A 14,491-nucleotide genomic window follows, 5' to 3' on the forward strand; every position below is an offset into this window, starting at 1 on the left:
AATTACATTTGTAAGACAGAACACTGACCTTTACTTCTATGGAATAAGTGACAGTATTGCAACTATTATCTCCAGTACTGGCCTCTCCCAAAGGGGAGAGTCCAGGAGCTTGGATGTGGAGAGCTATGCTGATCAAAATAGTCTTAAGAGCTCATTTGGAAGTAGGGTAACTTTGTGGGAAACAAGGGTAGTAAGACTGGGTAAAGGGAATGCCCCGGTTTACTGCTGTCCATTTTCATTCTGCAGAAAGTGACAGGCATTAAAGAGGGGGAGAGGAGAGTCTCATTAAAAGAGAGTAATAAAAGCAACAGAAACAATGAAGTCTGTTGGGAAACGGAGCCAGGAGCCTCGGTGGAGAAATAAGATTGACTCAGAGAAGCAACTCCACTTCTGCTGCTGTTGTCATGCAAGTGCTATTTCTTAAAAAGAAAAAATTCCCCATTTTAACCCAACTCAACCCAAAGCTCAGACTTATGCACCAAAGCACAAGACAATTAGCAGAGGTGAGGGTGTAAGAGAGCTGTCACAGTTTTGGCCCTTGAGCTGAGTTTCTCCATAATTCACAAATGTGGGAGACACAGAGAAGTAGCTAATGACTTTCCAAGTAGAGAAAGAAAATAAAGAACTCACTGGCATGAATACAGGATGCCAGCAAATACCATGCAGCAGCTTAAAGAAACTGAACTGGGTTAACCGAAACAAACACTTCAGGAAGGGATCCTTTTCTTATCCACCCTGTTTAGAGGGAGGCATTGCCAAACCTGCTGTGTCACGTTTATAACAAAGTTCTTACATACAGCTGAAAATATGCAAGTGAAAAAAAACATCATTCTTCTCTGCAACATCTGGTATACAGACCACAGCTCTGATCAAACTGAAGAGCTTTGTACAATTAAAGCAATTCCAACACTAGTCTGTGGCATAAACTCTGTTACTACTCTATTATGTGGTCACAGCCTATAACCTCCAGCATGCTCCCAAACCCCACTAACAGGAGTGGGTCCACTTGGGGAAATGAGAAAACAAGAACTGAACCTGCACACAGAAACTGATTAGTAAGGCCAACTATTTAAATACTTGGCTTAACAGGACAATTTCTCTAACGTTAACAGCAGCTGGTAAGAGTTCAGTAAGACATACACTGTTACACACTGGTTATTTTCTACACTACATGGCAGCTTTGGCAGCTTCTCCTACAAACTTGCATGAATTTTTTTAACACCAGAAGTCTACAAGAGTTCCTCGATTGCTTTAAACAGAGATTCTAGCAGTTCACAGGCTAAGCATTTAATTCATAAATATCCTGTAGACAGGATGTTCTAAAAATTCCATTTCAAAGACCATCATTGCTTTCCAAACTTCTTGAGAGCTGCTGCCTTCCTCCCTAGGGGCTGTCATTCTCATGATAAACCACCATGTCCCAGCTGGAGGCTTAAGCATGTGATTTGGAGCAGGACAAAGAACACCCATTTGAAAGCGAAACAGATTCCCTTAGTCCTACTCTAAACGAAACTCATTCCTACCTCTTAATACTTTTTTAGCTCTTTCTTTTCACTGGCTTACAGTTATATTAGAGCATGCCTTTAAGTCTGTGTCAATAATAGTGACAAGTGCATTTTTGCTTGAAGTCCAGTAGTGCTGCTTAATGCCTCTGCTGGAACTTTTGAAATAAAGGGTTTGATTTACCAGAATGAAGTCAGTGAATAAGACACATTCATCTAGATTCAAACAATACAATTTTGCTTTAGAAAATATAGCAGCCTAGTTGAAATTAAGAGGACTAAATCCCTAGGGCACACTGAGAAGTATTCTCGGTTAAAAAAAGAAGAGATCTACAGATTTTAATATGAAAAGGTATCTACTTAGCTCTGCACAATCCCAAGCATAACATCAGGCTGCCCAGAGTTTTGAACAGATAGATATTATTTTGTCTGCAGACAAAAGACTTTAGAGATGCTTATTACCGTTCCAATTGCTCCAGTTAGCTCCTTTCAGCGAGTAATAGAGACATTTTAATGACTCTGAAGAACCACAGCTGGACTCACTCTCCTGTGCCTTCATTACAAGTTTTCTGCAGCTTCACGCACACATCAAGACCAGCTATGAAAACATCACATTTCAGTTCATGCACTCTATACTACTGTCCTTTTAGTCATTTGTCATGAATTCAGTTTGAGTTAGTCCATGAGAATTCCATGCCTATACACCAGTCCATGCCTGGTAAGAGTTTTTTCACGCTCCACAGCATCTGCATTCGCACCAATACAAATGTAGTCACCACTAGCTCAGAAGAGTTCGGTGAAAAAAACAGATGACCAGTGACAAAATTCAGGATTCTTCTCACTTAAATGATACTGATGGGATGACAGCACATTTTCCTGGGCTTCTGTTTACTCCTGCACAGAGAGTCTGCAGCTGTGACTCATGGCACATTGCTTTTCATGCAAGAGTGCCAGGTAGGAAATGCAGACTGTTAGGTCTCAGCTCATGACTATCTCCACAGCAAAGCACACAACCATCTAGCTCCCCAGACCTTGATATTTAACTGCAAGAGAGGGTTTGGTCCAAATCCCATCTGCTTCTGTCCGATGGGCAGACGCATCCCATAACCACAAGGCATTCCCATGCCAGCAATACCTACAAGTGCTTCAAGCACACAATCATTTCCTCTTGAAGGTCTGTACAAAGCAGCTGTGAGCCAATCCTCAGACTAGAAGGGAGCTGAAAACACCTCTGAAACACGCACCTCCTGTTTCAGCAAGAACTGACCATTCTGCAGAGACACAGTTGACACATTTTGTTCCCCAAAGACTGTAAGATGGAATGGGAGTTGCCTTCTACTCCTCAGCTACCAAACTACAAAGGCAACAATCTCCAACTACACAACAGCTTCTAGAATTCATTTACTGAAAAGCTTAGCATAAAAGCAGCCCCATGATTTTGGGATTCTCTGTGGTTAACCTGTGGGACAGTGCAGTAGCCCCTAGCAGTAGGTACACACCTGTGGTGATCAGCACCTCCACCACCAGCCACCTGTGGAAGAAAAAAAGAGGCTTGGTATTGGTAGTGTGTATCACTACGTACCAGCCAAGGTTAGTATTTGCTTTGAAGGCTGCAAACCCGTATGTGTCTTACGGAGGCCTTGCACAGCACGTGCACACTGTGACATCGAGGCAGAGCCAGGCAGCCCGACACTGCAAACTGAACACTCAGAAAACAGCACTTGGGCAGTTTCAAGATTAGAAACATGTCTGAAAAGGTTCTGCAGTCTTTCTGATTAAAACCCACTAGAACCGTTTCTGAATTCAGAGAATTGTAACTTGGGGATCGGTTTCACATGACTTTTAACTATATTCAAAAAGTAGCATGGTTCACAACAGCTACAGATTCTAGCCTTTCTGAAATCATTGAGAAGATCTTCATGCTGGAACCTGGAGAATTTGGAAGGAGTTAAAAAGAAGCAGCAAGACTGGTCTGTTTCATGTAGGTTAGCAATGGTCCTCCATCTCCTGAAAAGTCAAAGTCGTCCTCTGGAACCCCAAGAGAAAAGGTTTTAAAACTGTAAGGTGATGTCAGAAGCCTCCATCTCTCAGAGGGAGCAAATGTTACCAACTCCCTGTCCAGAAGGCAGGAGCATGGGTTCGTCTCTAACAAACTGGTATGCCTCTTTTTAGAAAAGCCCGTGTTTTTGATATGAACTGTGGAAATACTTCTCTTCTGACCCTTTTATTTCTGGGGAACATGAAGGCAGTTTGTGCTCAAAGCTCCTTCCATGTTGCTTAGGCAGTACATGAGTCTCAGAACATGAGCACAGGAATTGGTGGCAGGTCTCAGATGGCAAGGCAAATCCAACAACATTTGAAATTCCCACAGGGTTACTGGCTCCCTGGAAGACACACTACTCTGATTGCTTAAAAACAAGATATTATGTCACCTCAGCAGGCTAAGGTCTCCACTGCAACAATCTGGCATTTCCACATCTAGTGCATAAACCTACAGGAAGTCCAGTGCATAAAACCTCCAGCGCATAAAACCTCCAGGAACTGCGAGATTTATACAAAGCACTGCCTCGGAAATAATCACTGATACTGTCAGTACCCAGAATAGTTTCATTTCAGGCTTTTTAACTGTTTCTGAGGAACTCTGTTCTTGCCCTCAAGAGAAAGGCAGCACAAGGGATTGCATCTCCTCCTATACTTAAAGTAAGGCAAAACCCATTATTTCAGATCAGGGAAAAAAAAAAACAACAACAAAACCAAACCCACAATCCAGTATATTCTGCCAGTTTCAAATCTTGACCTTCCTGGAATCAGCAGCATTCTATACACTGCTGGGTTTTTGAATAGGGAGTGTGTCCCAGCCCAAATAGACTGTTTTCTTTGCAGATATGCATAGAGGGAAGTAATAAAATACAGACGCTGTTGCCAATTTATCTTCTTTGTTCCATAATTTGTATCCCACTCTCTCACAAAGAGCTGATTACTGTAGTTGTCAACACACATAAACAATAGCGAGTATGCTCCAACAAAAAGCATAACGATTGCCTGCTGATGTCAGAGCAAGAACTTATGGGAAGTGGGAAAGGATGAGAAGTTCAGCAGCTTCAGGCTGCAAACGTACAGCTGATGCAGCATATTGAGTGATGGATGCAGCTGCAGGCAGGTGCTTCTTTGTCAAAGGGAAACATGACAATTCTAAGGGACCAGACAGTGCCTTCCAAGTACAAACACGTGGTTGCTGATTCAAAACATAACTTCTGGGGATGGCACACAACCTCATGCAGCACCTTTCCTATCTCCTTGGACAGAAAAACAAAAAAATCCCCACCAAACAAAACACACCAAAAAACATTATCACCTCGCTGTGCTTTCGGAAAATACTGCATACCTTCAACATGTCTCCTAACTGTCCATACAGCATTGGGGTTACCAGGCAGCTCCGAGACAGCCATTTCAGATACCTAAGAGTAAACAGGAACAAGGATGTTTTGCAAACAGATGTTTAGACTTACTACAGTAAGTCACCAAACCACCAGCAGTTTTTAAGCTTTCCCACAACCGGGCAGGAAAGCTATTAATTCACAATTCTGATGTTCTGTCCCCGTGCCAGATGTGCTACAGGGTAGAATACACTCAGCAATGATACGGCAACATTAGAGCTCTGGATGATCAGCTTTAAAGCAAGGTCACTCACCCACCCCCAGCAAAGAGATCAGCAGCAGCAGCTGGCAGAGACACCAGGAATGTTCCAGCTCAATACACTCACGTATTAGAAGAGACAAAATGCAGGTGGCTGGAGTCAACTGAACAAAAAGCCTTTGATACTGTAAGAGTAAACATCCCAACCCTTCTGTTTCCAAGAAGCAAGCCTAGAGAAAGTTGCTCTCCAGACTATGGCAAAAGGAGAATCCCTTCATTTCAGTACCCTTATTTCAAAGATTTTCTCCCACTGTCCTCACCTCTCAAACTGTTCTTCTAAAGTGCTGGAAGTCTTACCTCAAGTCCATGTCTTAGAACCCTCAGAGATGACCGGGGCCCACGACCACAAGCCACATACAATTGGGGTGTGTCTTCATTGGCCAAATCTGCTATCTGCGTGGAGAAATAGTGTCAAACAATATCTACAGGAAGAGAAAATAAAACTAAACTATATATGCCACACTACTGCTTTAAGAATGTTTTGGGGGTTTTTGTTTTGTTTTTTCCTCCAAACACTGAAAACAGTGAAGATGCCATAGGTTGTACCATCTGCTGCCCTGAAATAATGCCAAGTTTTAACCAAACTCTCTGCAGAATGGAGAACTGGTCTGATGGTCAGAGGAGCAGCACAGGCCTGCTGTCTGACACCCTGTGTCCAGATATATGTTTATCACCACAGGAATCAAAGGCTGCCAGGCCAGGTTCCAGTCTTAGGCAGCTGTCTGAGAACTTAGCAGACTTGCTTTTCTATCAGCATTTAGTATAGCGCAGTATTTCTGGAAACTTAGGATGATGTAGCTTTTGTGACTGTGCTTACACACAAATACTCCATAGAAAAGGAAAGAAAAAAATCATGCATCTACGATCAATTCCTCTGTAAATGAGAAAGGCTTACTTATGTAGTGAATGGGAGCTTGCTGATGGCAACATACCTGACAACACAGAATAGGAGACAAACTGTCCAACTCATCTACCAGCACCAGGTTCTTGAGAGGTCGTGGCTGAAAAAAGAACGTATCTCCTTCCTCAAGAGGCATGGCAGAAGAGAACTCTGGCTCCTCATCATCGTCACCCAGGTGAGCTATCTGGTACAGGTAACTTGAGACAGAAAGCAAGAGCAACAGCATGTTCAGCACAAAGATCATGTAGCCTTCTCTAAATGAGGCTTAGCCAGATATTCAGGCAGCAAGGAGGAGAGAAACCCTTCCCTACATTATACAGCTACTAAAATTTAGCCTTAAGGATTGTCGACTTGGTGACAAAATGTTTAAAGGGAATCAGAGGCCCATAAAGAAAAAAAACCAAAACAAAACCCACAAATAAAAAAACCCTCCACAACCTCCCCCCTCCAAACCTTCTCATATGTAGCTGTCACTGGCAAGGTACCCCAGAGTTTCAGTGTCTTCTGTTTACCCTTGAGCCATTCAGATATTCTTGTGGTAGAGCCAAAGGCACCAACTGACAGGTGAGGCCAAGAACAAGGACAATGGCTAAGACTAACTCCGCAGTTATCTATTTTATTGGAATACTCTCACCTCACTATTTTTAACCGCATTCCCTATTCCATTTTATGAGCCTAAATAGCACAACAATCAAGTTAAACTTCAGAGAAAAACAAAACAAAACAACACCACCACAAACACAAAAACCCCAGAAATATATACTTCTCGGTTTTAATAAAGCTCAAACGAATATGGCTTCCTCAAGAGCTTGGTTTATACAAGCCAGTTCAGATTCACTCCAGTAAACTGGCTGGAGCTCCCCCAGGTGGCTGACTGCAGATGTAGTCAGAAAAAAGTATTACTCTCCATTCCTGTGAATGCCCTGCTTAGACACTGTTAAGCCATCTTCAAAGGTGTGCAGTCTTCTTTGAGTCTTTAGAATATTTTAGAACCCCAAATATGAATTGAGAAAGCCCTCAAGTATATATCTATTAAGGAAAGGACCACAGTTAATGATAAACTCTACTTCTGAGTGGGCCATAACACACAAAAGTTCAATGAAACACACAAAAGAGAATTCATCTGGATACATGATGGACCCTATATGACCTACAAGTGCTCAATTCTTCCAAAACCTACTGCAACAGCATGTAATCCTTTGTTCTCTACACTATAACATCTAATCTGGGTTCAAACAACAAGAAAATTCCCCCATTCGGTCATAGTCTAAACCAATTGTTCTGCTCAAGCCATGTGAACAAAGCCTTAATTTACCCATTAAAACAGAGGAGGTGTCTTTATATGTTCAGTAAGTTCAAGAGTCAGTTTGCACTCCTGAACAGAAACAGTCTGTTTCAGGGGAAAAGTGACGACAAAATCGTTTACTCACTGGTTTCCAAATTCAGATGCCACAAAGAGAAACCCCGTCTTCAGCACACACATGGCAGCAGCGACAGGAACAGTGTCAAAGTACTTTAGTCGAATCTCTGTTACCTGAAAGCAGAGGAAGACGTGACTGTACTAGCAAAGTACTAGAGCTGTACATGCACAATTTAATACAAAAGAAAAAAATAAGCTGCCTAGATACCGTCTCCAAAGAGAGGAAGCACGAGTGGGCCAGGCATAACCACATCAGTAGTCTGGGGCAGCAGGTTATAAATCACAAAGTCCAGCAGACTATTTTGAACACGCAAGTCAGGCTGCCTGTTTTATTCTAAGACTTTCTGGCTTCGGTAACACTGAGTCAGTTTGGAAAAACACAGCTGCAAAAATAGCAAGCTGTCTAAAAGAAAGAAGAAATTTGCTTCACTGAACACCAGCTATTTCCCAACACATGATAAATTAACTCTGCCAAGCAAATTTCTACATTTGATATGGTTGCAATAGCTCCTGGTGAAACATCCAAGAACAATCTTAAGACACTTAAAGCAGCTAGTCATCCCTTGTACCAAATTTGACATATGTAGATTAAAGAGGAACTAGCATTCAACATTTACTCAAAAAACCCAACTGATTCACTGCTGCAGAAATCTTTTCATTGCAACAGACTAGGACAAGCAGCAGCAAGCCACTTCAAGCTTGTTATTTCAACTCATGGATCAGCTGTACCAAGCTACCTACCTCAATTTGCAAGAAGATTCATTGTAGCATGTAAATATTCAATGAAGAGATGAAACAGAGAGCACCTACTGTGATCAAGAGAAACTAAGTTCCTGAGAATTAGTTTCTGGAATACCCTCCAGCAGGTTCACGGACCACATTTTACAATACATCATTTGAAGAAAGGACCACCTGCAGAACATCTAAAATATGCCCAAGTGACTCTGCACCATAATTCTCATAGGATTTTGCAAACCTTGCGCTATGTCTCCATATGAGTAAACAGCAGTTACAATTGCAGGTATAACTGTATTACAAATCACACAAAACGCATGCCATTACACAGCTAAAACCACAACATTAAATATTTATCACTTTAGAGAATCAAAATAATTGACTAAGGACTCTTCTCAATGAATGCTTTTGTTGTTCTTCACGTGATGCTTACCATGTCTTCATCAGTCTCCAGAGTAATTTTGAAGATGTCTCCCTGCTCTGTCTGGGCCAGGAAAAAGAACATGGACTTGGTCTTATGTGTAGCAGAGCAGACAAAAATCATACCTCTCTCTGGGTCATCCAAGTCATTCTGTCAAGAAAAAAAGCAGAGGTCATTGGTGGAATTACCCAGCAAGTGCAGATGTAACTTCACTGACTGAAGTATTTCCATTTCACAGGTGCCTCAGGAGCTGACAGCATGCAAGGAGGCTTTTAACACAAAGCACATCCCCCTCCATTACACCCATAGTTACCCTTGGTACATCTCTGCCCCAGAAGGAAATACATTTTTAAGACACTGTGCCTAAACATCCCCCCCTCTTATCTCTTTTGCCCTCCTCCCCAGACAACTCTCTCACCTATCAAAGCAAACACAGAGGCATGGGCTGCAATCCACATACAGCTGGTTTTGAGCACCTGACCCTTGGGGCAGGTGTTCAAAGCACTGTGAAAGCACACAATGATTTGCAATACCTAAGGAGGAGGAAGCAGCCTTAGATGCCACAGAGCAGCTGTCAAATTCACCTGCATACATGATGGCAACCATGACTCACCATCTCAGGTAAGCCTATCTTACACCAACAGCGCTGCCACTCTGGTGCCTGATCAGAGTCTTTGGAGTATCTCCAGCATAAATCTCAGAGAAGAGACATGAACCAAGCTCATCACTTCAGGCTATGCCCACCCCCATCTTCCCTCACAAGTAACGTGCAGCCAGGAAGGTAGATGATAGGCCAACAGACTTTTAACTCCTTTTTCCTTACTTTAAAACCTCCCTGACACCTTTAACCTTGAAAGGCAAATACCAAGCAATCATTTAGCACCAAAGATAACCTTAAAATAAGGGTAGGAATCCCAAAATTCTCACCCGTCTCCTGGGAATGGGGCATCTGATATCAGGCTGGTCACCAAAGTTTTTATAAGTAATATAGTTTTCAGAACAGATCAGCACCCCGCTAGGTCCATCAGAACCACCAGGAACTGAAACACAAAAAAGAAACATTATTATGAGAAAGCCCTTACCACAGATCTGACTGACTGCAGAACATTTATTTTGGTTTTCTTTAAAGCAACAGTTTCCACTGCTCTGTATCACCCTGCATATACAAATCTACTCTTTTTGAAGGGGAAGACAAAACACTGAGTACAGCTTCCCGGGTCGGTGTAACAACAGAGCAGATAGAACTGGGGGACCAGGAAGGGGAAAAAGGAAGGATGCAACCTGAGACATTGATTATGTTTTATACTTCATGGCTTATTCTTATCTAGAAAGCCACGACATTAGCAACTTGTCAGTTAAACACAACCCTTGGGTTACTGGCATGTTTGCCTGCTGTCACAAAAATCTGCCAGATGGTTTTCCGACATATCTTTCATTTTTAGAGTATGTTTATTTAAAAGGCTTCTATTGAAATCCCAACATAACAAAAGATATCAAAACAGTAGTAGTGGTCAGATCCAGCCCAATATTTGGTGTCTGTCAGCTGCCTACGGAAGATGCAACAACAGGGCAAGCATACAAGGATGCTCTCCTAGCTTCGCTTCCTTTGTGCTTGGAGAGGAATCTGCAGTGGTTCAGCGGTTTTCCAAGTCAGAGGTGTTAGGTTAGCTTTGCATCCAATCCCTGTAAGTGGGCTTTTAGTCTACAGATTCATCTACTACCTTTTAAACGCATATTAGCTGCTGGAATCCCATGCAAGAGAGTACAACAGCACCTATGCATTACCTAAAAATACATGCTTTTGCATCTGCTACCAGCTAATTTAAGTTAATCTCTCTGAGCTTCAGAATCCAGAGAATATCCAGAATACATCTAAAAAGAAGAGATGAGGAGCACTTTCAAACTGCAGCTATGTCTATGAATTCTTGCATATTTCCATGTGTGAACCACCACTGACTCCAAGGTCAACTAATTTATATTAATGTCTCAGACTACCATCGAAACAACTTCTAAGATGTAAAGTGTACTGATTCTGTTTCCCTGGGGAATGGGAACCAAGTAGGTCCATGGGAAAATTACTTAGTGGCCAGTACCTGTTATAAGGAAGTTGCCGTGCTCTTCCAAGGGCTCACTGTACTTCCTAACAACGTGGTTCAAACCCAAGTCCAGTTCATAAAATGTCAACGTCTGTTGTGTGTTGGCTGCAGCTTCTCCTGTTGGATCATTGTCTGCTTCCTAAAGCAGAACACATGAAGATGTCTTTCAAGAAAGGTATTAAAGGAGAGGCAATGTTGATGCATCAGGAAACAGTTTCGAATAACATTAGAATGAAAGTCCAAAAGATGACTTGCTGGAAGATGCGCATAAGAAGTTTCAGAGCAAGAAAATATGCACTTCTGCAGTTGAACAGCAAGAATCTAAGAACCACCAAGACAGAAGCAGCCAATGTTCCCTGCCTCCACAGACAGAGTAAGAATAGAAAAGGAACGACAAAGCTCAAAAGACAGCAAAGGGAGATCAAGTTCTTCTCACCTCATAATCCATTTCCAGGCAAGCAAACATTGGGTTTTCAAATCCCACATCGACTCCCACCACGTGGTAGACCAAGGTATTGGCCTTATGGGCTTCCAGTGGGGAGGAAATGGTGAGACGAGCAGCAGCATCTCTGTTCAAAATATACACCAGCTTCTGCTTTTCAATTGCACCTGCAAGAAAAGGACAACAGCACATGAAGCACATCACCTGATGATCAAATCTGATCACACCTGCAGTCCAATATCAATCTAAGACTTTGCAAGATAACATCAGCATTACTTCTGCTGAAGTTCACCACTGGTATTTATCTCTGTGCCACCAATTAACTTCGAATGTCTCATTTTTAATGTTTCAGACCACAAGCATAAATGACAACTCCAGCTCTTTAAAGCCGAAGACTGACCCTTCAGGCTACGCCCATCTAGCCCAATATTCAATCTACAATGGCTACAGGCAGATCTACTCACTCATTCCACCACACAAGAGATGACAAACTGCAGGGAAACAAAAACAAATTCAAAAAACCAGCTAGATGTTCCACCATTTAAAGCAATTTGGCAAAGAGACCTTTCCTCAGAAATATTTTAACTAAAAAAAAAAAGTATTCTTGCCTGATACACAGCATCCACAACACAACAAACACTTATCACCTTTAACTATCAATGTGAATGGCACAATTGTGACTGTGCTACCTTCTCACCCATGAAAACAAGACTTGTTAGAAAGAAAACAATATTATTTATTGTTACTCCCAATATAAAGGGGCACTGTTAAACCACCTATCATTGCAAGTCCCTGCTCTCAGCATGCAGGAAAGCAGCATCACACAAAGCTCACTATGGCAAACTGAGAAAGTTCTGAAAATGTACCAAGTAACTAAGACATCTCATGGTAAATCTTATAAAAATCACCACCCACGTGTCCTTCTACCTGTGAAGCCTGATCAGAAATGCATCTAGCTGTCTCCACGATACATCTCAGAGAAGAGACATGAATTCATAACATCATTTCAGGCTATGGGAGCTGACTGACTATGCTGTAGCACAGATGCCACCTTCTCTCCCAGACATCACACTTCAGGGCTCTGCACACCACTAAGCAAGCTGGCCTCTTTCCAAATTGTTTTGGCCCAGTGTTACAATTAATTTGTGCAATTCCATCAGCGTCAAGGAACTATTCTGAATGCCTGCATTCTCCTTGACACATCTCATAGCCTAACAAACTGCCCGAGAAGGAACACTTCCAATTATACCTGGCAGAAACTCGCTCCAAAACAAATATCCCCGAGACAGGAGAAAAAAAATAAGCAAAAAAACCAAGCCAACAAACTGACTTACTGATCATGACGGCACGGCCCTTTGGGTCTACAGCCAAGTACTGGCCTGGAACGATTCTGCGACATCCACTCTTGCCAAAGGTTTCCTGATGAATCTTCTCAAACACGTTCTTTGAGGGCTGGTACTCCAGAATAACAATGCGTCCCGAATCGCTGCCCACAACAATATAGTCTTTGGTCCCACCTGTCAGCCTAAAGGCCATGAGGGAGCGAATGACTCCAAACACTTCCACGGTCAGCAGGGTGTGAACCTTCCCTGTGTTGGGATCAGGGCGGAGTAATTCCAGGATCTTGCCCCGGGAAACAACGATTTCTTGTTGTTTGGTTCCTAAAGAACCCAAAACATGAAGAAGAGTTAGCAACAAAACAGCAGAACATAATTTCAAGAAGCACTACAAGAAAGAAGATAAAACTTCATGACTACTAAATGCCAAAGAGTTTTATGATTACTATGGAAGAATTCAAAGCAACTTATTCACCACATTAGGTGCCACTATTGTTTGAGCATCTTTTAACAAACCAGGAAAGTGGACAAAATACTAAATTAAATCTATAGATAATCAAGCCAAACTTCTCTTCATCTTTCCACAAGTTACAATAGCTCAAGTAACACGCTCAAGAACAAATGATAACATACTAGTGAAAAAAATGCTACACTGAAGCAGACTAGCTTAAGCAACCAAACGAAATAAAAAACAAACACCTTTTTTCCTCTACTACCCAAAAGAGCTCAAGTCAAGATGTGTGAAGGAAGGAGAAAATTACCTGAGAAATTGCCATGGATAGCATAGCTAATGCCGGTGGCACGCTGCAATGTCAGGTTGTAGAGAAACATGTTGGCAATAGGTTCACTTCACCTTATCGTAGCTCCACTGAGTCTGCAACAAGTAGAACAAAAATATATACTTTGCAAAACCAAAGCCTTCCATACAGCACAGAGAGAGAACTGCTGCCCTGTTGTTTGTCTGCATGTATCGCTTTATATTAGAAGACTGACTGCCACTCAGCTAAAATTACTGGTATTTATTAACGCTACAAGGCAAAAGGCTCTCCCAAAGATAACCAGGCTACCGAGCGTCAGCTGAGCTCCTTGCTGCCGCATGCCTGATCAGAACTTCCAGCTAATTACTCCTCTTACGGTTTTAGCTGTTCAGAAACCAAAGAAAGTTAGCAAATCCCTCTAGAGGTGCCCTACGCCGTTACACCTCACTGGTCTCGCCGTTTCATTTAACACGAGCCAAGCTACCCACAACAGCTTGGAGCGAGGGCCTGAGTCGATTCTTTTCCCCAGGGCTAACGCGGGAGGGAACCCCAGCTGCACACAGGCCGTCACGCTCCTTCCGCCAGGTGCTGCAGGCCGCAGGCCAGGGGAACCGGCCCTCAGCCGCTCCGAGCCTCGCCGAGGACCTCCCAGAGCCCGCAGCCCAGCACCGCCCCGCATCCCGGGCGGGCTCCCCACGCCTTGCGGGGAGCGGGGCCGCAAGCTCCGGGAACCGACCACGGATCAACGCCCGACCCGGCCGCCCCGCACAGGCCCGGCCCCAAGGGGCCCGGGCACTCGGGCTTGTGGCCGCTCCCCCCACCAAAATGGCAGCCTATACCGCCTCCCTCCAGCCGATGGGCCGCCACTGGGCGGGCGCGGGGCGGCAGGGCAGCCCTTACTGTGCAGATGGAGCTGGATGGAGGCGGATGGCAGCAGATGCTACTCTTGCCTAGGCGGGCGCGCCGGCGGCCCGCTCCGCCATAAGCCCCGCGCCTGCGCCCTGGCCCTCCCGCGCCTCCTCGCAGGGACTTTCTGTGAGGCCCGGCGCGGGCTGTGTGGCGAGAGAGGCTGGCCAGAGCAGCGCCTGAATGATCACGGGGCGATGGCAGCCCCTCCACGTACCGAGAACCTCCAAAAAAAAAAACCCAGATGCCTTTTAGCGTAGAGCGCCGCGGGAGCGTG

The 14,491-nt window shown here is 43.6% G+C and overlaps 1 protein-coding gene and 2 non-coding genes across 3 annotated transcripts in view; all 3 read right to left on the minus strand.

Annotated features, from left to right (window-relative positions):
• The window catches only part of SF3B3 (splicing factor 3b subunit 3), a 30,308-nt gene extending 15,942 nt beyond the window's left edge, over nt 1-14,366 (minus strand). Inside the window, exons 1-11 of the mRNA XM_072873763.1 lie at nt 14,209-14,366; nt 13,312-13,424; nt 12,548-12,874; nt 11,208-11,380; nt 10,769-10,910; nt 9,603-9,715; nt 8,688-8,825; nt 7,530-7,633; nt 6,131-6,296; nt 5,496-5,591; nt 4,888-4,960 (exon numbers count right to left, since the gene is read on the minus strand). Coding sequence (XP_072729864.1) covers nt 4,888-4,960; nt 5,496-5,591; nt 6,131-6,296; nt 7,530-7,633; nt 8,688-8,825; nt 9,603-9,715; nt 10,769-10,910; nt 11,208-11,380; nt 12,548-12,874; nt 13,312-13,381 — 1,402 coding nt within the window. The 5' untranslated portion in view covers nt 13,382-13,424; nt 14,209-14,366. The remainder of the gene's footprint in view (nt 1-4,887; nt 4,961-5,495; nt 5,592-6,130; nt 6,297-7,529; nt 7,634-8,687; nt 8,826-9,602; nt 9,716-10,768; nt 10,911-11,207; nt 11,381-12,547; nt 12,875-13,311; nt 13,425-14,208) is intronic.
• LOC140657177 (small nucleolar RNA SNORD111) lies at nt 9,333-9,412 on the minus strand. The gene has a single exon (XR_012044235.1). It is a non-coding gene; the product is annotated as a small nucleolar RNA SNORD111 (small nucleolar RNA).
• LOC140657176 (small nucleolar RNA SNORD111) lies at nt 12,146-12,227 on the minus strand. Its single transcript, XR_012044234.1, has one exon. It is a non-coding gene; the product is annotated as a small nucleolar RNA SNORD111 (small nucleolar RNA).
• Nucleotides 14,367-14,491: the final 125 nt, after the last annotated feature.

The sequence above is a fragment of the Ciconia boyciana genome, chromosome 9 (assembly GCF_034638445.1).
Source record: "Ciconia boyciana chromosome 9, ASM3463844v1, whole genome shotgun sequence".
Taxonomy (NCBI): Eukaryota; Metazoa; Chordata; class Aves; order Ciconiiformes; family Ciconiidae; genus Ciconia; species Ciconia boyciana.